The 23940-nt window shown below is 46.8% G+C and overlaps 1 protein-coding gene across 1 annotated transcript in view; it reads right to left on the reverse strand.

Moving 5' to 3' along the window:
• Window positions 1-23940, reverse strand: part of LOC307136871 (E3 ubiquitin-protein ligase rnf213-alpha-like) — a 418045-nt gene that overhangs the window by 42570 nt on the left and 351535 nt on the right. Inside the window, exons 58-63 of the mRNA XM_079834193.1 lie at window positions 23800-23932; window positions 23264-23344; window positions 22965-23145; window positions 18075-18276; window positions 17877-17954; window positions 15568-15762 (exon numbers count right to left, since the gene is read on the reverse strand). Of these exons, the coding sequence (XP_079690319.1) occupies window positions 15568-15762; window positions 17877-17954; window positions 18075-18276; window positions 22965-23145; window positions 23264-23344; window positions 23800-23932 (870 nt within the window). The remainder of the gene's footprint in view (window positions 1-15567; window positions 15763-17876; window positions 17955-18074; window positions 18277-22964; window positions 23146-23263; window positions 23345-23799; window positions 23933-23940) is intronic.

The raw sequence follows: 23940 nt of genomic DNA on the forward strand, positions 1-23940 counted from the left end.
TGTCCCTAACCCTACCCTTAAACTGACCCACACCACCACACCTGTCCCTAACTCTACCCTTAAACTTACCCACACCACCACACCTGTCCCTAACTCTACACCTAAACTGACTCACACCACCACACCTGTCCCTAACTCTACCCTTAAACTGACCCACACCACCACACCTGTCCCTATCTCTACCCTTAAACTCACTCACACCAACACACCTGTCCCTAACCCTACCCTTAAACTGACCCACACCACCACACCTGTCCCTAACTCTACCCCTAAACTGACCCACACCACCACACTTGTCTCTAACCCTACCCTTAAACTGACCCACACCACCACACCTGTCCCTAACTCTACCCTTAAACTGACCCTTACCACCACACCTGTCCCTAACCCTACCCTTAAACTTACCCACACCACCACACCTGTCCCTAACTCTACCCTTAAACTTACCCACACCACCACACCTGTCCCTAACTCTACCCTTAAACTGACCCACACCACCACACCTGTCCCTATCTCTACCCTTAAACTGACCCACACCACCAAACCTGTCCCTATCTCTACCCTTAAACTGACCCACACCACCACACCTGTCCCTAACTCTACCCTTAAACTGACCCACACCACCACACCTGTCCCTATCTCTACCCTTAAACTGACCCACACCACCACACCTGTCCCTATCTCTACCCTTAAACTGACCCACACCACTACACCTGTCCCTATCTCTACCCTTAAACTGACCCACACCACCACACCTGTCCCTAACTCTACCCTTAAACTGACCCACACCACCACACCTGTCCCTAACCCTACCCTTAAACTCACCCATACCACAACACCTGTCCCTAACTCTACCCTTAAACTTACCCACACCACCACACCTGTCCCTAACTCTGCCCCTAAACTGACCCACACCACCACACCTGTCCCTAACCCTACCCTTAAACTGACCCACACCACCACACCTGTCCCTAACTCTACCCATAAACTGACCCACACCACCAGACCTGTCCCTATCTCTACCCTTAAACTCACTCACACCACCACACCTGTCCCTAACCCTTCCCCCAAACTGACCCACACCACCACACCTGTCCCTAACCCTACCCTTAAACTGACCTACACCACCACACCTGTCCCTAACTCTACCCTTAAACTGACCCACACCACCACACCTGTCCCTAACCCTACCCTTAAACTGACCTACACCACCACACCTGTCCCTAACTATACCCTTAAACTGACCCACACAACCACACCTGTCCCTAACATACCCTTAAACTGACGCATACCACAACACCTGTCCCTAACCCTACCCTTAAACTTACCCATACCACCACACCTGTCCCTAACCCTACCCTTAAACTGACCCACACCACCACACCTGTCCCTAATTCTACCCTTAAACTGACCGACACCACCACACCTGTCCCTATCTCTACCTTAAACTGACCCACACCACCACACCTGTCCCTAACTCTACCCTTAAACTGACCGACACCACCACACCTGTCCCTATCTCTACCCTTAAACTGACCCATACCACCACACCTGTCCCTATCTCTACCCTTAAACTCACTCACACCACCACACCTGTCCCTAACCCTACCCTTAAACTGACCCACACCACCACACCTGTCCCTAACTCTACCCCTAAACTGACCCACACCACCACACTTGTCCCTAACCCTACCCTTAAACTGACCCACACCACCACACCTGTCCCTAACTCTACCCTTAAAATGACCCATACCACCACACCTGTCCCTAACCCTACCCTTAAACTGACCCACACCACCACACCTGTCCCTAACTCTACCCCTAAACTGACCCACACCACCACACCTGTCCCTAACTCTACCCTTAAACTGACCCACACCACCAAACCTGTCCCTATCTCTACCCTTAAACTGACCCACACCACCACACCTGTCCCTAACTCTACCCTTAAACTGACCCACACCACCACACCTGTCCCTATCTCTACCCTTAAACTGACCCACACCACCACACCTGTCCCTATCTCTACCCTTAAACTGACCCACACCACTACACCTGTCCCTATCTCTACCCTTAAACTGACCCACACCACCACACCTGTCCCTAACTCTACCCTTAAACTGACCCACACCACCACACCTGTCCCTAACTCTACCCTTAAACTGACCCACACCACCACACCTGTCCCTATCTCTACCCTTAAACTGACCCACACCACCACACCTGTCCCTAACTCTACCCTTAAACTTACCCACACCACCACACCTGTCCCTAACTCTACCCTTAAACTTACCCACACCACCACACCTGTCCCTAACTCTATCCCTAAACTCACTCACACCACCACACCTGTCCCTAACTCTACCCTTAAACTGACCCACACCACCACACCTGTCCCTAACTCTACCCTTAAACTGACCCACACCACCACACCTGTCCCTAACTCTACCCTTAAACTGACCCATACCACCACACCTGTCCCTAACCCTACCCTTAAACTGACCCACACCACCACACCTGTCCCTAACCCTACCCTCAAACTCACCCACACCACCACACCTGTCCCTAACTCTACCCTTAAACTTACCCACACCACCACACCTGTCCCTAACTCTACCCCTAAACTGACCCACACCACCACACCTGTCCCTAACCCTACCCTTAAACTGACCCACACCACCACACCTGTCCCTAACTCTACCCTTAAACTGACCCACACCACCACACCTGTCCCTAACCCTACCCTTAAACTTACCCATACCACCACACCTGTCCCTAACCCTACCCTTAAACTGACCCACACCACCACACCTGTCCCTAACTCTACCCTTAAACTGACCGACACCACCACACCTGTCCCTATCTCTACCCTTAAACTGACCCACACCACCACACCTGTCCCTAACTCTACCCTTAAACTTACCCACACCACCACACCTGTCCCTAACTCTACACCTAAACTGACTTACACCACCACACCTGTCCCTAACCCTACCCTTAAACTGACCCACACCACCACACCTGTCCCTAACCCTACCCTTAAACTGACCCACACCACCACACCTGTCCCTAACTCTACCCTTAAACTTACCCACACCACCACACCTGTCCCTAACTCTACACCTAAACTGACTCACACCACCACACCTGTCCCTAACTCTACCCTTAAACTGACCCACACCACCACACCTGTCCCTATCTCTACCCTTAAACTCACTCACACCAACACACCTGTCCCTAACCCTACCCTTAAACTGACCCACACCACCACACCTGTCCCTAACTCTACCCCTAAACTGACCCACACCACCACACCTGTCCCTAACCCTACCCTTAAACTGACCCACACCACCACACCTGTCCCTAACTCTACCCTTAAACTGACCCACACCACCACACCTGTCCCTAACCCTACCCTTAAACTTACCCATACCACCACACCTGTCCCTAACCCTACCCTTAAACTGACCCACACCACCACACCTGTCCCTAACTCTACCCTTAAACTGACCGACACCACCACACCTGTCCCTATCTCTACCCTTAAACTGACCCACACCACCACACCTGTCCCTAACTCTACCCTTAAACTTACCCACACCACCACACCTGTCCCTAACTCTACACCTAAACTGACTTACACCACCACACCTGTCCCTAACCCTACCCTTAAACTGACCCACACCACCACACCTGTCCCTATCTCTACCCTTAAACTCACTCACACCAACACACCTGTCCCTAACCCTACCCTTAAACTGACCCACACCACCACACCTGTCCCTAACTCTACCCTTAAACTTACCCACACCACCACACCTGTCCCTAACTCTACACCTAAACTGACTCACACCACCACACCTGTCCCTAACTCTACCCTTAAACTGACCCACACCACCACACCTGTCCCTATCTCTACCCTTAAACTCACTCACACCAACACACCTGTCCCTAACCCTACCCTTAAACTGACCCACACCACCACACCTGTCCCTAACTCTACCCCTAAACTGACCCACACCACCACACTTGTCTCTAACCCTACCCTTAAACTGACCCACACCACCACACCTGTCCCTAACTCTACCCTTAAACTGACCCTTACCACCACACCTGTCCCTAACCCTACCCTTAAACTGACCCACACCACCACACCTGTCCCTAACTCTACCCTTAAACTTACCCACACCACCACACCTGTCCCTAACTCTACCCTTAAACTGACCCATACCACCACACCTGTCCCTAACCCTACCCTTAAACTGACCCACACCACCACACCTGTCCCTAACTCTACCCTTAAACTTACCCACACCACCACACCTGTCCCTAACTCTACCCTTAAACTGACCGACACCACCACACCTGTCCCTATCTCTACCCTTAAACTGACCCACACCACCACACCTGTCCCTAACTCTACCCTTAAACTTACCCACACCACCACACCTGTCCCTAACTCTACCCTTAAACTGACCCTTACCACCACACCTGTCCCTAACCCTACCCTTAAACTGACCCACACCACCACACCTGTCCCTAACTCTACCCTTAAACTTACCCACACCACCACACCTGTCCCTAACTCTACCCTTAAACTGACCCATACCACTACACCTGTCCCTAACCCTACCCTTAAACTGACCCACACCACCACACCTGTCCCTATCTCTACCCTTAAACTCACTCACACCAACACACCTGTCCCTAACCCTACCCTTAAACTGACCCACACCACCACACCTGTCCCTAACTCTACCCCTAAACTGACCCACACCACCACACCTGTCCCTAACCCTACCCTCAAACTCACCCACACCACCACACCTGTCCCTAACTCTACCCTTAAACTTACCCACACCACCACACCTGTCCCTAACTCTACCCCTAAACTGACCCACACCACCACACCTGTCCCTAACCCTACCCTTAAACTGACCCACACCACCACACCTGTCCCTAACTCTACCCTTAAACTGACCCACACCACCACACCTGTCCCTAACCCTACCCTTAAACTTACCCATACCACCACACCTGTCCCTAACCCTACCCTTAAACTGACCCACACCACCACACCTGTCCCTAACTCTACCCTTAAACTGACCGACACCACCACACCTGTCCCTATCTCTACCCTTAAACTGACCCACACCACCACACCTGTCCCTAACTCTACCCTTAAACTTACCCACACCACCACACCTGTCCCTAACTCTACCCTTAAACTGACCCTTACCACCACACCTGTCCCTAACCCTACCCTTAAACTGACCCACACCACCACACCTGTCCCTAACTCTACCCTTAAACTTACCCACACCACCACACCTGTCCCTAACTCTACCCTTAAACTGACCCATACCACTACACCTGTCCCTAACCCTACCCTTAAACTGACCCACACCACCACACCTGTCCCTATCTCTACCCTTAAACTCACTCACACCAACACACCTGTCCCTAACCCTACCCTTAAACTGACCCACACCACCACACCTGTCCCTAACTCTACCCCTAAACTGACCCACACCACCACACTTGTCCCTAACCCTACCCTTAAACTGACCCACACCACCACACCTGTCCCTAACTCTACCCTTAAACTGACCCTTACCACCACACCTGTCCCTAACCCTACCCTTAAACTGACCCACACCACCACACCTGTCCCTAACTCTACCCTTAAACTTACCCACACCACCACACCTGTCCCTAACTCTACCCTTAAACTGACCCATACCACTACACCTGTCCCTAACCCTACCCTTAAACTGACCCACACCACCACACATTTCCCTAACTCTACCCTTAAACTTACCCACACCACCACACCTGTCCCTAACTCTACCCTTAAACTGACCCATACCACCACACCTGTCCCTAACCCTACCCTTAAACTGACCCACACCACCACACCTGTCCCTAACTCTACCCTTAAACTGACCCATACCACCACACCTGTCCCTAACCCTACCCTTAAACTGACCCACACCACCACACCTGTCCCTAACCCTACCCTTAAACTGACCCACACCACCACACCTGTCCCTAACTCTACCCTTAAACTGACCCATACCACCACACCTGTCCCTAACTCTACCCCTAAACTGACCCACACCACCACACCTGTCTCTAACTCTACCCTTAAACTGACCCACACCACCACACCTGTCCCTAACTCTACCATTAAACTTACCCACACCACCACACCTGTCCCTAACTCTATCCCTAAACTCACTCACACCACCACACCTGTCCCTAACTCTACCCTTAAACTGACCCACACCACCACACCTGTCCCTAACTCTACCCTTAAACTGACCCACACCACCACACCTGTCCCTAACTCTACCCTTAAACTGACCCATACCACCACACCTGTCCCTAACCCTACCCTTAAACTGACCCACACCACCACACCTGTCCCTAACCCTACCCTCAAACTCACCCACACCACCACACCTGTCCCTAACTCTACCCTTAAACTTACCCACACCACCACACCTGTCCCTAACTCTACCCCTAAACTGACCCACACCACCACACCTGTCCCTAACCCTACCCTTAAACTGACCCACACCACCACACCTGTCCCTAACTCTACCCTTAAACTGACCCACACCACCACACCTGTCCCTAACCCTACCCTTAAACTTACCCATACCACCACACCTGTCCCTAACCCTACCCTTAAACTGACCCACACCACCACACCTGTCCCTAACTCTACCCTTAAACTGACCGACACCACCACACCTGTCCCTATCTCTACCCTTAAACTGACCCACACCACCACACCTGTCCCTAACTCTACCCTTAAACTTACCCACACCACCACACCTGTCCCTAACTCTACACCTAAACTGACTTACACCACCACACCTGTCCCTAACCCTACCCTTAAACTGACCCACACCACCACACCTGTCCCTATCTCTACCCTTAAACTCACTCACACCAACACACCTGTCCCTAACCCTACCCTTAAACTGACCCACACCACCACACCTGTCCCTAACTCTACCCTTAAACTTACCCACACCACCACACCTGTCCCTAACTCTACACCTAAACTGACTCACACCACCACACCTGTCCCTAACTCTACCCTTAAACTGACCCACACCACCACACCTGTCCCTATCTCTACCCTTAAACTCACTCACACCAACACACCTGTCCCTAACCCTACCCTTAAACTGACCCACACCACCACACCTGTCCCTAACTCTACCCCTAAACTGACCCACACCACCACACTTGTCTCTAACCCTACCCTTAAACTGACCCACACCACCACACCTGTCCCTAACTCTACCCTTAAACTGACCCTTACCACCACACCTGTCCCTAACCCTACCCTTAAACTGACCCACACCACCACACCTGTCCCTAACTCTACCCTTAAACTTACCCACACCACCACACCTGTCCCTAACTCTACCCTTAAACTGACCCACACCACCACACCTGTCCCTATCTCTACCCTTAAACTGACCCACACCACCAAACCTGTCCCTATCTCTACCCTTAAACTGACCCACACCACCACACCTGTCCCTAACTCTACCCTTAAACTGACCCACACCACCACACCTGTCCCTATCTCTACCCTTAAACTGACCCACACCACCACACCTGTCCCTATCTCTACCCTTAAACTGACCCACACCACTACACCTGTCCCTATCTCTACCCTTAAACTGACCCACACCACCACACCTGTCCCTAACTCTACCCTTAAACTGACCCACACCACCACACCTGTCCCTAACTCTACCCTTAAACTGACCCACACCACCACACCTGTCCCTATCTCTACCCTTAAACTGACCCACACCACCACACCTGTCCCTAACTCTACCCTTAAACTTACCCACACCACCACACCTGTCCCTAACTCTACCCTTAAACTTACCCACACCACCACACCTGTCCCTAACTCTACCCCTAAACTCACTCACACCACCACACCTGTCCCTAACTCTACCCTTAAACTGACCCACACCACCACACCTGTCCCTAACTCTACCCTTAAACTGACCCACACCACCACACCTGTCCCTAACTCTACCCTTAAACTGACCCATACCACCACACCTGTCCCTAACCCTACCCTTAAACTGACCCACACCACCACACCTGTCCCTAACCCTACCCTCAAACTCACCCACACCACCACACCTGTCCCTAACTCTACCCTTAAACTTACCCACACCACCACACCTGTCCCTAACTCTACCCCTAAACTGACCCACACCACCACACCTGTCCCTAACCCTACCCTTAAACTGACCCACACCACCACACCTGTCCCTAACTCTACCCTTAAACTGACCCACACCACCACACCTGTCCCTAACCCTACCCTTAAACTTACCCATACCACCACACCTGTCCCTAACCCTACCCTTAAACTGACCCACACCACCACACCTGTCCCTAACTCTACCCTTAAACTGACCGACACCACCACACCTGTCCCTATCTCTACCCTTAAACTGACCCACACCACCACACCTGTCCCTAACTCTACCCTTAAACTTACCCACACCACCACACCTGTCCCTAACTCTACCCTTAAACTGACCCTTACCACCACACCTGTCCCTAACCCTACCCTTAAACTGACCCACACCACCACACCTGTCCCTATCTCTACCCTTAAACTCACTCACACCAACACACCTGTCCCTAACCCTACCCTTAAACTGACCCACACCACCACACCTGTCCCTAACTCTACCCTTAAACTTACCCACACCACCACACCTGTCCCTAACTCTACACCTAAACTGACTCACACCACCACACCTGTCCCTAACTCTACCCTTAAACTGACCCACACCACCACACCTGTCCCTATCTCTACCCTTAAACTCACTCACACCAACACACCTGTCCCTAACCCTACCCTTAAACTGACCCACACCACCACACCTGTCCCTAACTCTACCCCTAAACTGACCCACACCACCACACTTGTCTCTAACCCTACCCTTAAACTGACCCACACCACCACACCTGTCCCTAACTCTACCCTTAAACTGACCCTTACCACCACACCTGTCCCTAACCCTACCCTTAAACTGACCCACACCACCACACCTGTCCCTAACTCTACCCTTAAACTTACCCACACCACCACACCTGTCCCTAACTCTACCCTTAAACTGACCCATACCACCACACCTGTCCCTAACCCTACCCTTAAACTGACCCACACCACCACACCTGTCCCTAACTCTACCATTAAACTTACCCACACCACCACACCTGTCCCTAACTCTACCCTTAAACTGACCCATACCACCACACCTGTCCCTAACCCTACCCTTAAACTGACCCACACCACCATACCTGTCCCTAACTCTACCCTTAAACTGACCCATACCACCACACCTGTCCCTAACCCTACCCTTAAACTGACCCACACCACCACACCTGTCCCTATCTCTACCCTTAAACTCACTCACACCAACACACCTGTCCCTAACCCTACCCTTAAACTGACCCACACCACCACACCTGTCCCTAACTCTACCCCTAAACTGACCCACACCACCACACTTGTCCCTAACCCTACCCTTAAACTGACCCACACCACCACACCTGTCCCTAACTCTACCCTTAAACTGACCCTTACCACCACACCTGTCCCTAACCCTACCCTTAAACTGACCCACACCACCACACCTGTCCCTAACTCTACCCTTAAACTTACCCACACCACCACACCTGTCCCTAACTCTACCCTTAAACTGACCCATACCACTACACCTGTCCCTAACCCTACCCTTAAACTGACCCACACCACCACACATTTCCCTAACTCTACCCTTAAACTTACCCACACCACCACACCTGTCCCTAACTCTACCCTTAAACTGACCCATACCACCACACCTGTCCCTAACCCTACCCTTAAACTGACCCACACCACCACACCTGTCCCTAACTCTACCCTTAAACTGACCCATACCACCACACCTGTCCCTAACCCTACCCTTAAACTGACCCACACCACCACACCTGTCCCTAACCCTACCCTTAAACTGACCCACACCACCACACCTGTCCCTAACTCTACCCTTAAACTGACCCATACCACCACACCTGTCCCTAACTCTACCCCTAAACTGACCCACACCACCACACCTGTCTCTAACTCTACCCTTAAACTGACCCACACCACCACACCTGTCCCTAACTCTACCCCTAAACTGACCCACACCACCACACCTGTCCCTAACTCTACCCTTAAACTGACCCACACTACCACACCTGTCCCTAACTCTACCCTTAAACTGACCCACACAACCACACCTGTCCCTAAACCTACCCGCATCCCACCTCAATACAATATGTACACAATAAGTACATCATACTTATTTTATGATGTAAGTACATAGTGGTTAAGGCCACCTAATATAAAGTGGGACCAAAAAAACTGCTCGGGTTACGACTGTAACCCTTGTTCCCTGATTAGGGAACGAGCACTGCGTCTGGTTCAGACACTTTGGGGATACTCCCTAAGCACTAGCGAATCTGAAGTCCGTATAGAAACTAGTCCAATCTGATTGGTCGTACGTGATGACGTCATCGTGACGGCATACCCGGAAGTATAAAGCGGGAGCCGGCGCATTGAAAAGGCAGCTATTGCTCTGAAGCATGCGCTCCAGGCGTGCCGAGGTGTGGTGATGAGACGCAGTGCTCGTTCCCTACTCAGGGAACAAGGGTTACAGTCGTAACCCGAGCAGTTCCCTTTCGAGGGAACTCTCACTGCGTCTGGTTCAGACACTTTGGGGAACGAGTACCCACTAGCCCACACAGAGGGTAACGCCTGTCCTTTTGTGAAACCGGAGACCGGGCACAACTAGGCCTAGAATACCCTAGCGACAGCACCGTAGGGAAAACTTCTCCACTCCTTTTCCTTCCGTGCCCCAGCCGATGAAGGGAGGCGTCTGTTGAAACGGTTTCCCGGCAACAAGACGCTCCCAACACTGGCCCTTGGGACCCTACCGAGGGTAGTGCCTGCCCTAGTGTGAAGCCGGAGACCGGGCACAACTAGGACTAGGGAAACCCAAGCGCCTTCGGCGCCCCAGCCAATGAGGGAGGCGTCTGTTGAAACGGTTTCCCGGCAACAGGACGCTCCCAACACTGACCCTTGGGACCTTACCGAGGGTAGTGCCTGCCCTAGTGTGAAGCCCGGAGATTGGGAACAACTAGGACTGGGAAACCCAAGCACCTTCCGCGCCCCAGCCAATGAGGGAGACGTCTGTTGAAACGGTTTCCCGGCAACAGGACGTTCCAACACTGACCCCTGGGACAGAGACCAAGGTTTCTTCCATATAACTAGGGAACGAAGGCATCTGCGCGTTACCCTAATCATACGAAAGAGATTCCCGCTGGGGGAAACCCCTTGGTTTCCAACCACCACTGTCAAGGTCTCACGTGCAGCAGGTCAAAAGGTCTCACCTTGGACGCTGCTGTACTGAGCCCCAGCACTCAAAAGTGCTTCACAGTGAAGGTCTCTTACTCCGCCGTCACGTGAGGCGGGGGATGTAATGCCTGAAGAACCAAGGAACTGACCAATCCTAAGTTCCCTGGTTCACCCAACTCCAATGGTCCGAAGGGGGCCTCAGCCAGCCTTCGAAAACCACTGCCAGATCCCAGGTTGGGAATTCTGGAACGAGCCACAGGCCTCATCTTCCCAGCCCCACAGGGTAACTGTACAACAGATGGTGTCTACCCGAGCCCATCACCCAAAGGAGTGTGGAAAGCCTTATGGCAGCCACGGACACCCTGAGTGTGGACGGGGTTGGACCCGCAGAGAAGCGATCTTGGAGGAACTCCAGCACTGAAGCCACCGGCCAGTTGACTGGGTCCACCTCACGCTCCCTGCACCAAGTGGCTCACCACTTGGGGCTGTACAGCCTCCTGAAGACCGAGCTCTGGAACTGAGTAAAGTCTCTATCACCTCTGCCGACAGGCCAGACCCAAAGGTTCCAAACCTCTGGCCGGGGGAGGAATATCGCCCCCCCCGCCTGAGACAGGAGATCCCTCCTCAGAGGGATCTCCTCAGAGGGATCTGCCATGGAGGACCTGCCAGCAGCGCTATGATGTCCGAGAACCAAACTCGCGTCGGCCAACGGGGTGCTACTAAAAGTAGGCTGACCCCCTGCTAGCGGACCCCCTCCAGAACTCCCGGGAGCAGAGCAATCGGGGGGATGCGTACAGACGCAGCCTCGGCCACGTCTGAACCATGGCATCCAACCCCAGCGGGGCTGGATGCGTTAGGGAACACCACAATGGACAGTGGGACGTCTCTCGAGACGCGAAAAAGTCCACTTCCACTGGACTGAACCTCTCACACATGGCTTCCACCACCTCTGGATGGAGACGCCACTCCCCGGGCCTCAGCCCCTACCTCGACAGGATGTCTGCTCTTCTACATTACGCAGGACCCATGTAGAAATATTCGGAAGGCATTCCATGCACCGAGAAAATCTACTGAGGGAACCAGCCTCTCGAGGCTGGCCTCGGGTGTTACACGAGCCTCCTCCCCAACCCCCTGAAGCGGATGACCGGCAGGAGTGGTTGGGAACGATTCTCTATGTGCGGACGCTTGAGCTGCCCAGCCGCAGGTCTTACCAGAGGAGGCTGGAGGAGCATGCGTTCGTTGAAAATCGATGTGGCCCGAAGCGTCATAGACGGCGGGTTCCACATTGATTTCCCCGAAGCGCCGCAGAGGAAGCAACCTCGGTTGCCCCTCTACGGGGGGAACCGCTCTCGGAAGTCCAGCCGAAGCTAGGACTTTCCCCCAAAGCGGCCGTCCATGACCGCGCCCCAGCCAGTGAGGAAGGCGTCTGTTGAAGCGTATTTCCGGCAACAGGACGCTCCAACACTGGCCCCTGGGACAGAAACCAAGGTTTCTTCCATATAACTAGGGAACGAAGGCATCTGCGCGTTACCCTGATCATACGGAAAGGATTCCTTCTGGGGGAAACCCCTTGGTTTCCAGCCACCACTGTAGAGGTCTCATGTACAGCAGGCCAAAGAGTATCCCGTTGGACGAATGCTGCACTGATCCCCAGCACTTCCTAAAAGTGCTTTACAGTGATGCTGTGGCCTAGACTAATTTCTGAGACCATCGCCAGTATGGTCTCGACTCGCGCGGGAGACAATTGTGCCCGCATCGTCGTCGAGTCCCATACGATCCCTAGAACCATAGTCCTCCGGGACGGCGTCAACACACCAGTTGTGTTGAGTCTCAGCCCCAAGCACTTATATGGGCCAGAGCGACACCTCAATGCCGAACTGCCATCCCGTGCGACTGGGCCAATATGAGCCAGTCGTCGAGATAATTCAGCACACGGATGCCCTGGAGTCTCAATAGAGCCAGAGGTGCATCCATGCACCTTGTGAATGTGCGTGGGTGAAAGAGCTAGACCGAAGGGAAGCACTCGATATTCGATATCCAGGAGCGAAAGACCGCTGCTGGGACTACTGGTGAGAACGCCGCCTCTGTTGCCAGGCTCCTGGAGGAGGGGCTCTAGAGGCGACGCTCTCCTTCTGCACCTGCCGGTGCGAGGAGCTGGTAGACGGCTGAGGCTGCCCCTTAGGGGCCGCTTTCCCAGGCTCTGAGTGGCGAGGGAGGCACTGACGGAAGGCTGCTGACTGCGTCTTCGCCCCCTGGTACCCGGCGACAACGGTCTCAACCGCGTCACCAAATAGACCAGAAGGCGAAATCGGGGAGTCTAGGAGGAAGGACTTATCCTTCTCCCTCATCCCGACAGATTCAGCCAGAGATGCCTCTCCACCATCACCACGGAGGCCATGGCCCGGCCGATAGCACGGGCCATCTCCCTGGTGATGCGGAGAGACAAATCTGCAGCCCTCCGTAGCTCCAGCACATCCTCCGAAGAGGGACCGTCGCCCTCATTGAGCTCTTTCAGGAGGTCAGCCTGGTAGGCCTGCAAGACAGATAATGTGTGCAGGGAACTACCAGCCCGCCCAGCCGCCATATAAGCTTCGCCCACCAATGATGAGGTGTCCCGACAGGGTTTGGTGGGCAGCTCCGGGGTTTTAAGGGACGACACAGAATCGGGGAAAAGATAACTCGTGAGAGCCTCTTCCACCCGAGGCATCGTCCCCTAGCCCGCCTCGCGCGCCCCCAGAACATTGGAATAATCCAATACTGGAGGAATACGCGAGGAATAGGGCTTCCTCCACGACCCACATACCTCGATTTGTAGGTCCGGGAAGAAAGGTAAACCCCGGCGAGGTGTTTGGACCCAGCGAGAAAGAAACTGGTCGTCCAGCCTACTAGGTGGCTGAATTTCCGGCACTTCCTGTGGCCAATCGATCTTCAATTTGGCCACGCACAAGTCAAAACCTCAACTAGCTCCTTTTGGGCGAGTGGATGAAGCGATGAAACACTTCCTGCTTCTCCGCCCGCCCTGATGCAACACTCATCCGGCTCCTCGGAAAGGGAGAGAATAAGCATCAGATCCTCAACCCCGGGGGAAGAAGCCGCAGCGCGGGCTTCCACACGGGGAGGAAGATCTTTAGAACTGTCAGACAAGGATTGGGAAAGTGCCGCAGCAGTCCCAGATCCCGCTGACAAGTCCTTATGTGAAACCCATGGTCTGTGACACCGAGACGCCTCAGCGATCGCGGGTCCAGAACCCTGGGGCTCACAAAGCTGGCCGGTCTCATCGAACACGGCCAGTCGAGAGCGGGGCAGTCTGAGTGTGAACAGCTCATAATGCTGACAGGCGGCTTCCTCGAGAGCCGCCCGAGCATGTTCAACACCCAGACACTGCACACAAAGCAGGTGTGTATCTGAGCCCGAAATGTAATTGGGACACGGATGCACACACTGCTTAAACTCTCTCACATTCATTTCCATCATTCACACACTTTTGCAACTTGACAAAACAACAGTAAATAGACAGACAATTTCAACAGAGAGCGCTATGCTGAAGAGCAATAACTGCCGTTTCAATGCGCCGGCTCCCGCTTTATACTTCCGGGTACGCCGTCACGATGACGTCATCACGTACGACCAATCAGATTGGACTAGTTTCTATACGGACTTCAGATTCGCTAGTGCTTAGGGAGTATCCCCAAAGTGTCTGAACCAGACGCAGTGAGAGTTCCCTCGAAAGGGAATCTTATTTTCTGTAATCTCCTGTTCATCACTATAGAAGTTTAACCATCAATGACAACTTCCTCTCTTGAGAAGGATTTATTACGTTTTACCCAACTGAACAACTGTTCTTGAAGTTAGTGTGCACTACTTTTTATTTCTATCATGCACTTTTTTTTGCGCTTTTAAGGTATTACAGTAGTTAACAGTAGGTAATTCAGCTTTTAAATCTGCATCTCAAGGTGTCTACTCTGTTCTGTCTAACTGAATACAAGAATGTGTGTAAACACCCCCTTAAGAGAAACATGTCTAATCATGATCTAAATATACAGGGCTTCAGTGAGGATGGCTTTAAAATAACACTGCTCTGCTTAGACAAATAATAAAGAAAGTCTGTGTTCATGACCAACCTTGTAGATGAGTGGGGCCATGTTATCAGTCATCTTTAGCACCTCCTTCAAATAAGTGCCCAGGTTCATTTGTGGCTCTCCCCCCGCCACGGCGAGGAAACCCAGTGCCAGCTCAACTGTAGACAGTCTCTCACATACGTCAGTGTAGTCCTGCAGCTTCATCAGCATGTTTTGTGTAACAGGCTCCAATGGCTCCTTTGGATACACAATCATTATATGGCTTGTGAAATGATAGAAATGTATCTCTGCATTGTAAACATGGATATATATATATATATATATATATATATATATATATATATATATATATATATATATATATATATATATATATATATATATATATATATAGAGAGAGAGAGAGAGAGAGAGAGAGAGAGAGAGAGAGAGAGAGAGAGTTTCTGATGTGACCCTCATTCCCTGATAAAAGGTATGTAGACGTTATGTAGGGGTATCAATTGGGAGCCCCAATATTTTGGAAAAAGATGCTTTCTAACCACGGTTGCTCTTTCAGGGAAATATGCTTTTTTTATGCTGAAGCACCTGAGGGAGATTGCTGCATTTCCATGCACACTCACTGGCAAAACACAGCTGAATGTGCTGTAGAAAATTAAAGCAGAGAAATTCCTTTCTTACAGTAACATGGTGACTGGAAGATGGATTGCAGTACGACACACAATCACTCGGCTCCAAAGGAAAAATCTGAATGTGTGGTGGCAGGCCGCCATCTTATACCCTCATATGTCCAGGTAAGTGGCTTGCCATGCAAATTGAGTTTGTTAAGGGAGGGGATTAGGGTTAATCCAACAGTTGTTCTTACTAAGACTTTTTTAGTAAACTTTACTTAATGTCCAATAATTTGTTGAACTTACTTAAAACAATTAAGTAATCTGAACTATTTGCATGCTATGCCTTCGTTACTTAGAAAACTCAAGTAAACATTACTTGACTGGTTTGAGTACCATTTTGCCAAAGCAAAAAAACAAGCAGGCGGACGGTCGGGCAGGCAAAGTGTTTTTGAGGTGGTGCAATTTTGTATAGACTTATCACTCATTTCCTCCACTTCCTCTCACCACAATTGTGATTAGTGTTCCCTTTGGTTGGACACTTGGAACTTCATTCATATTATAGTAATTAACTTCCTATTAATGCAGCAATGCAACAAGAAATCATAGTTGTATGATTTCAAAAGAAGGGAAATAAAAAAAAAAAAAAAAAATATATATATATATATATATATATATATATATATATATATATATATATATATATATATATATATATATATATATATATATATATATATATATATATATATATATATATATATATATATGTTTATATATATATATATATATATATATGTTTATATATATATATATATGTATGTATATATATATAATATTTGTCAATTAACGATGTATAACATGACTATATTTATTGTCAAATAATGATCTTTTAACATTATTTTTGCTAATATTTATGGCATTACCATTTAATTGAGTTGATATAATCACTCTATATTTGTCACAATATAATTCGACCATGCTTGAGTGTGTCACACACAGACTTCAACATTCAGCATGCAAAACACAACAATGGTAACAAGGATTTTTTTTATTATTTTTTTTTAAATTGTTATTATTAATACGACCTTTACTATTTTACTTGCTGTCATTATTCGGGTTATACTGACAAAAGACAAATAGTAAAATAAAGCTAAAAATAGTAAAATGAAGCAATTAATTTATTCATGCCACAATGCACTCTGGGAGTAGGCTACACTTCCTCAGATCCCAGATAGAATTAAGTTGACAAAACTTAAACGGTTTAAGTAAGAACAGCTTAATGCAATTAAGTAATGCTTACTTAATTGTTTTTAGTACCTGTAGACTATTGATAAGTAATAAATAAGTGTTGAATGGAGTTCAGTTGTTGCTTTTTGTCTTCACTTATTTTTTTAAGTTCAGCTTACTTGAGAATTTTAAGGCAATCGGTTTCCTAATATTTTCCTAGTAATGTGAGCACTAATAACAAGTTAACATAACTAATAATTTTGAGTTAAGTATACTTCATTAATAAGTTTTCTGTACAAATTTTGTTAAGTTTAGCCGACAAAAAAATAATACTCTACTTTACTTGAAAATTTTAAGGCAATCGGTTTCCTCACTTTTTCTAAGTAAAGTCAACTTATTATGTTTTACAGTGCAAGACAGACCCCTAATGTTGGTTCAACATTGAACGTAATCGACAGAAAGAGAACTTACAGGTTAAACATGTATTATGCTAATACAAATAATGCTACTTACTTGTTGGACTTTGTCCTTTACATTCTTCAATATGATCTGATAATTTCTGTCCTGTCTGTTCACCATTGTCGGAATACCCTAAAAAACAAGACAAATATAAATAAATATTTTTTATTTATTTATATCTACTCTAGTGATTGTCAATTCCTGAAGATCTCATAAAACTGCACTTCTAACCCTTGTGGTGCTGTGACATACATTAAGAGTTATGTGGGGTTTCTCCTGTAGAAAGCGGGTGAAGATCTGATGCTGAATCTTGGGCAGGTCACACTCCATCAGTGTTTCCTGTCCGCACTCCATAATGTACTGGCAGTTGGACAGTATGAGTGGTAGCAAATCCCGTTCATACTCATAATGGATCACATGCAGCTCTGTCAGATCAGCTGGGCTTACCTTGTAACTGGAGGAAACAGGACAGAAGATGATAAAGAGAAATAAGGGCAACTAGGAAATATGGCACAAAAGATGCTAGCTTTAACCACTAGATCACAGCTCTGACAGGACAATGTCTGAGTGTTCTGAGTAGGGCTGCAACAACTAATCGATGCATGTTTTTATTATCGATAATGAAAATAATCAACAACAAATTTGATAATTGATTAATTGCGTCTGCACACTGTGCTCGGAAACATCATCTAGCTCTACAGTAATGAATAACACATTTCTATGGACAAAATGCATTTGGAAAACAGCAGAAGTCACAGAATGAGCTGCTCTGGGAAAGGTACATGATCCAAACTGTTCGAAACATGAGAATGCTTTATATTTATAAGCGCTTCAAACAAAAGCATAAGCGTTCACCGCGTCTCTCCCTCCCATACTTTGACAGATGCGTTTTCCTCAGTGCATAACTTACATTTTATGGTCATATCATTATAGTCCTGTGAGTATTTTCCATTTAGCACTCAGATGATGAGTGTGCACTCTCAGACTGTGTCCCATGCATTGAATTAAACGTTGTCAAAACAAGTTATCAACCAATCAGAATAGACCTCTACGTCTGACAGATGAAAAATGCTACAGGAAATCTTATTGGCTATAAGTGAAATACATCGGGAAGTCTTTCAGCAATCAAAGATGGATCTTTCATTTATTTATAATGTAAATGTATGTTAGAAATGTGACGGAATGGGGCATTTGTTTGATTTCTACATATAAATAACCAAAATAACGAAAACTTAATTGAGTAATATGTTTAATTTGTTCTTATTTTATTACTGACTGTTTACTTCTTTTACATATTTTATGTAAATTCAATTCAGTTTGAAATCAAACTTCCTTGTGCTGTGTGTAAGCTATTGCAACAAAGTTACCCCATTGTAAAGACACAAATACACACAGTGAGCAAAGTGAAATGAACCAAATACAAACAAATAATGCACTGCTGAGACTTTCACATAGTTAAAAATAAAACACATTTCTAGCATTAGGATCCTTCAGAAGGTAATGTTATTGATCCTATTGGTTCTCTTGTCACTCACTAACGCCTCAGTGGGCGGAGCCAAAGACGTGACTATGCATAAGTAAATGAAGTAGGCGTTGATCTTCTTCTGCAAAGACGGTCTTTCGCGGTACTATGACGTCATAATTCTACACTTTTTAAATCCAGTCATTTTCTGGGCTTAGATTCTATAAAAGCTGTTTTTTGAATATCAAGGAAGTTTTGAGTTCTGAAACTTACAGGATATTTTTATAGCATAATGACCTCTTAACTATCAATAATGAATTCTCAGTTCATGACCCCTTTAACCCTCTCGAGTCGGTCTCGCTTTTTTCTTATCAGTGGCAAAGAGACTTTGAGTCGGGTTTTTTTATCATTCAGGCAAGTGTTATACATCATTATAATCTGTTAAGTTTCTATTTTTTTGGTTGAGTACAATCACAATAAAAACAAATTGTTGTACTTTTTGCAAAATGAAGAAATCAAGCCTGATGCGCGATCTGCAGCCTCTCTGTCAAAGACGTTCATTCAGATAGTCTTCAGAAAATGACCTCTATCATAGTGAATACTTGTCTCACAAACATGAGACATATGTCTAAAGAAACGCTGAAATGTCAGGTTTTAAACACAGTAAACCAAATCAAAAACAAATATTCTGTGTTTATGTAATCCGTTTGAAAGCAGAGAGATGTTAGTCGTTCCTGAGCGGCTCATTATACACTAATGCGACCACGCCCATGAAGCGCGCGCTCTATTGAGATTCAAATACTGAGGCTCCGGAGGTGACGCCCACACACACACACACACACACACACACACACATTAGCTCAAACTAACACATCGTGCACGAGGACGCACTGAAGCTTTATTTGTTTAAAGGGGTCATAGAATGACATTTTTGTACAAGTTAATATGATTCTTTAGTGTCTAAATGAAAAGTTTGTGATATACTTTAATTAAAAATTCTCATTAGTATTGTAAGAAAACACTCAATTTACCTGGTCAAAACCAGCTCAGTTTTCAGCAAGTCATTTCAGTGTATGTGACTTTAAATGATAATGAGCTTTGCTGACCCCGCCCCCTCTGCTCTGTGGGGCGTTCGGTTCGACCCGACACAACACCACAACACACGTAGAGTGTTGCCTTGACAACATTTGAGGGTATATTTTCGAGAAATAATGGCAACGGGAGTCTCTGAAGACACATCTAAGCAACCTTATCATTTTGAACCGGAGTCGGACCAGGAACAGATGACGAACCCATCGAAGTTCGAACAGGACGTTTCTGAATGGTTGGTTAACGTCATGTCACTTTGATCTATCTTTGTACTGGCAGAGTAGCGTAGTTGCTATGTGTTTACTGATGTGTTAGTTCATTGACAGATTGATGTTATGTTATAAGATTTTTTTTTTAACATTACTTCTTAATCAGTAACAGACACCGTTATAAACCATGTACAAAAGTAAGCTTAGTGTAGTGTTACCACGTTAACTTTATCACCCGAGTACACAGTTTGTGATAACAAACATAACGCGTTGTTCATTATAAACGTGGGATTATGAATTATATTGAGAATGTCATACACAGAAAGCATGCCGTAATGTAAACTTTAGCCTCATTCATCGTGAAGCGTGTAAGCGATTTGCAAAGATTAATATAAAGGTTAATAAAACGTTACACTCACATCTTCCTGAGGTGCAGCAGGAACACGATCCATTTTTCAAGAGCAGCTTATTAGCAAAACCTGCTTTATACTGACGCTCGTTTATAAAGCAGTCTGCTGAGAAATGATTCGCGCAAACATTGACGTTGATCGGGGGGAATACTCCCTTCTAAAACAAAACTCAGCAGCCACTGGGTCTTCAGCGGTTCGGATTTAGGAACATCAAAATGACTGCTGTGTTCGTTATTACACCCAACAACACAACACCACAATCGCTTAGACGCCATTCTGCTCCAGAGTATCAACAATGGCGGATTGATGACAGCTCGCTCAGGGCGGGTCTGTGTTGAAACGCTGCTGTCAATCAACAATCTTAGGAGGGGCGTACACCGTGTAACGTCACACGATCAGACGGCTCGATTTGAGACAGGGGAAAATATATAAGGAGATTAAAAAAAAACACTGGATGTATTTTTATCATTATAAGATGGTTGTGTACAGACACTGCCAACACACATTTCCGTATAATCAACTTGTAAAAGTGCATGTACCATTCTATGACCCCTTTAAATCAGCTCAAAATTACTGTCAGATGTAAGTAATTACCTTGACAAACTATACATCATTTAAAAGATCTAAGACTCAAGCTTCCATTTTTCACCTCTGTTTTATTCTCAAAGTCATATAGTGACCGTAATTTGTTAATATGAGTCAGGAGTTATGAATATGAAAACCGCGTCGGTAACTTCTAAAGATTGTAAGATGAGCGTCAGCTGCTCTCATTCATAAAAAACTCTTCTATTCTCCTCATGAAGACTCGTGACAAAACAACATCCCTCAGGGCTTTTAGTTCAAATGTGTGCAGATGAGGAGAAAATTTGATAGATTCTCATATGTCTGTGTCAAATTTCTATACGGAGAAGTGTTATTATTTCAATCTGTTGTGTTTTCAGTTCATACTGGCAGCCGGAGGGCGCTCCGTGCACATGTAGTCCATATATAGCACATGAAGAAGATACCATGTGACATTCTCTCTGACATAAACAGCTTCCAGAAATCGTTATAACATGCAGATAGACACGTTTGAAGATAATAAACACACAATCGCGACAATATATGGCTTATCTGTGTTATTTATACCATGTTGGTATAAATAACACAGATAATTTTTACACAGATAATTTTTACTTATCTAGTAAATTAATCTTGATTTAAGAATTTTGAATATTTGGACTGGAAACGAGAAAAAATACCAAATAAGAAGAGCATTTTTTGCAGTGTAGTCAAATATTTTGATGATTTAAAATATAATAGGCCTTTGTTGATTACATTCCAAATAAAATAAACTACAATAAAATATATTTCCTTTGCTCTGTTGCTCTCTGTCACATAGGCCTACCTGAAGCTCATTCATTATGCAGCTCATTATGTGGGTTATTATGTTCTTTTGTCCTCTCAGGTGATCTCCATCATTTTTCATTAGCTATCACGCCTCCTCGCATATTGGCTTTGTGAAGAGAAACGGTCTTACAAATTTTAAATCAGTGTATTGTTTCATGTGAATGAGTAGGCTCAATGATTCTCACATCAGTATAAAGAAAAAACTCAATGAAAATATAAGATGGAGTCAAAAGTCTTGTGAACACATATCTATTGTGTGTTTTGATGCCTTAATTGTAAAACAAAGTTTTTTCAAAATTCGTGCATAAACATTTTTTTCTCAAAATACAAACATGTACATACATGTTGCTCACATATTATGGTAGCCCAGTTTGTGCTGAATACAGTGCAATTACACTTTTGCCATTAATGTGTTTATAAGCAACTGAAAAAAGCACACATGTCAGAGCATGTCAAAACTTCTAAAGGACCCCAAAACAGCTCAGACTCCAGAGGGTTAAGGCTTTAGTCAACTCAATAACCCTACATGACCAATGATTACTATATACTATTCACAACAAATGACATCTGCTGAAATCCTTACCCAGAATCCTCTTTAGTGTGTTTTTCCACAGTGTATACAATGTCATTATGAAGAGTGATGAGGTAGCTGACGAGGGCAGTGGAGCATAGGCCCAGACCATGTCTCTGCGGCAGCAGCACCTGCAGGTCAGTGTCCAGACTAAGATCCTTCTGTGTGTACTCAGCTGGCAGCTTTATCTCTCCTGACAGAAAAAAAGATAATATATGAATCTTTAACCGAAAACAATAAACATTACCTGTATGTTCAATAGATGATTTAACAGTGGCCTAAACAGGTTTAATAAGTATGAGTTGGTTTACCTTGGGTAGCCAGAGATAACCTGAGTTGGTTCCATGTTGACAAGAAGATTTTTATGCACTTTTCATACCGAGCTAGTGAAGCTGTTGATTGAAAACATGTTACTATTATTGGGCTTTTAGTGAACATAATCTTTTTTTTTATAGAGAAATTGCATTTGCTTGCATGATTACTGAACACTTTTGTATTGAAATGGGTAAATTAACCATCAACAAGCTTGCTGAAAGTATTAACAACAATTCATTTATCAAACAATCAATCATGAACATCCTCACACTGAGCCTAAGACAGGGCTAGACTACTCAGGCCATCAAGATCCATTTTCCTACATATATGAGCTCCAAACCTGATCAACTCTCCTGTCTGAAGCTTTTTAGAAATCCTGAAGACATTGATGAATTTGTTCTGGTGTGTTTGATTACGGTTGGTGTGAAACTATGCAGGAAACTGAATCTCGAGGGCCAGAGTTGTCCACTCCTGCCCTAAGACAACACTTAGCAATGGCAAATGATTGTTCATTCTCTAATATAGCCAGTACCTTCTTTATGGCTATCCAGGAACTCTCCTATGGTTTGGAAGGTAAGGTCTGTCACATTCTGGATCTTATTTACCAAATCCCTCTGGAGAACCAAGATGTCAGGAAGGAACCTCACCAGCCGTAGCTCTGCTTCCTAAAATA

The sequence above is a fragment of the Gobio gobio genome, assembly GCF_949357685.1.
Source record: "Gobio gobio genome assembly, chromosome: 14".
Classification (NCBI taxonomy): Eukaryota; Metazoa; Chordata; class Actinopteri; order Cypriniformes; family Gobionidae; genus Gobio; species Gobio gobio.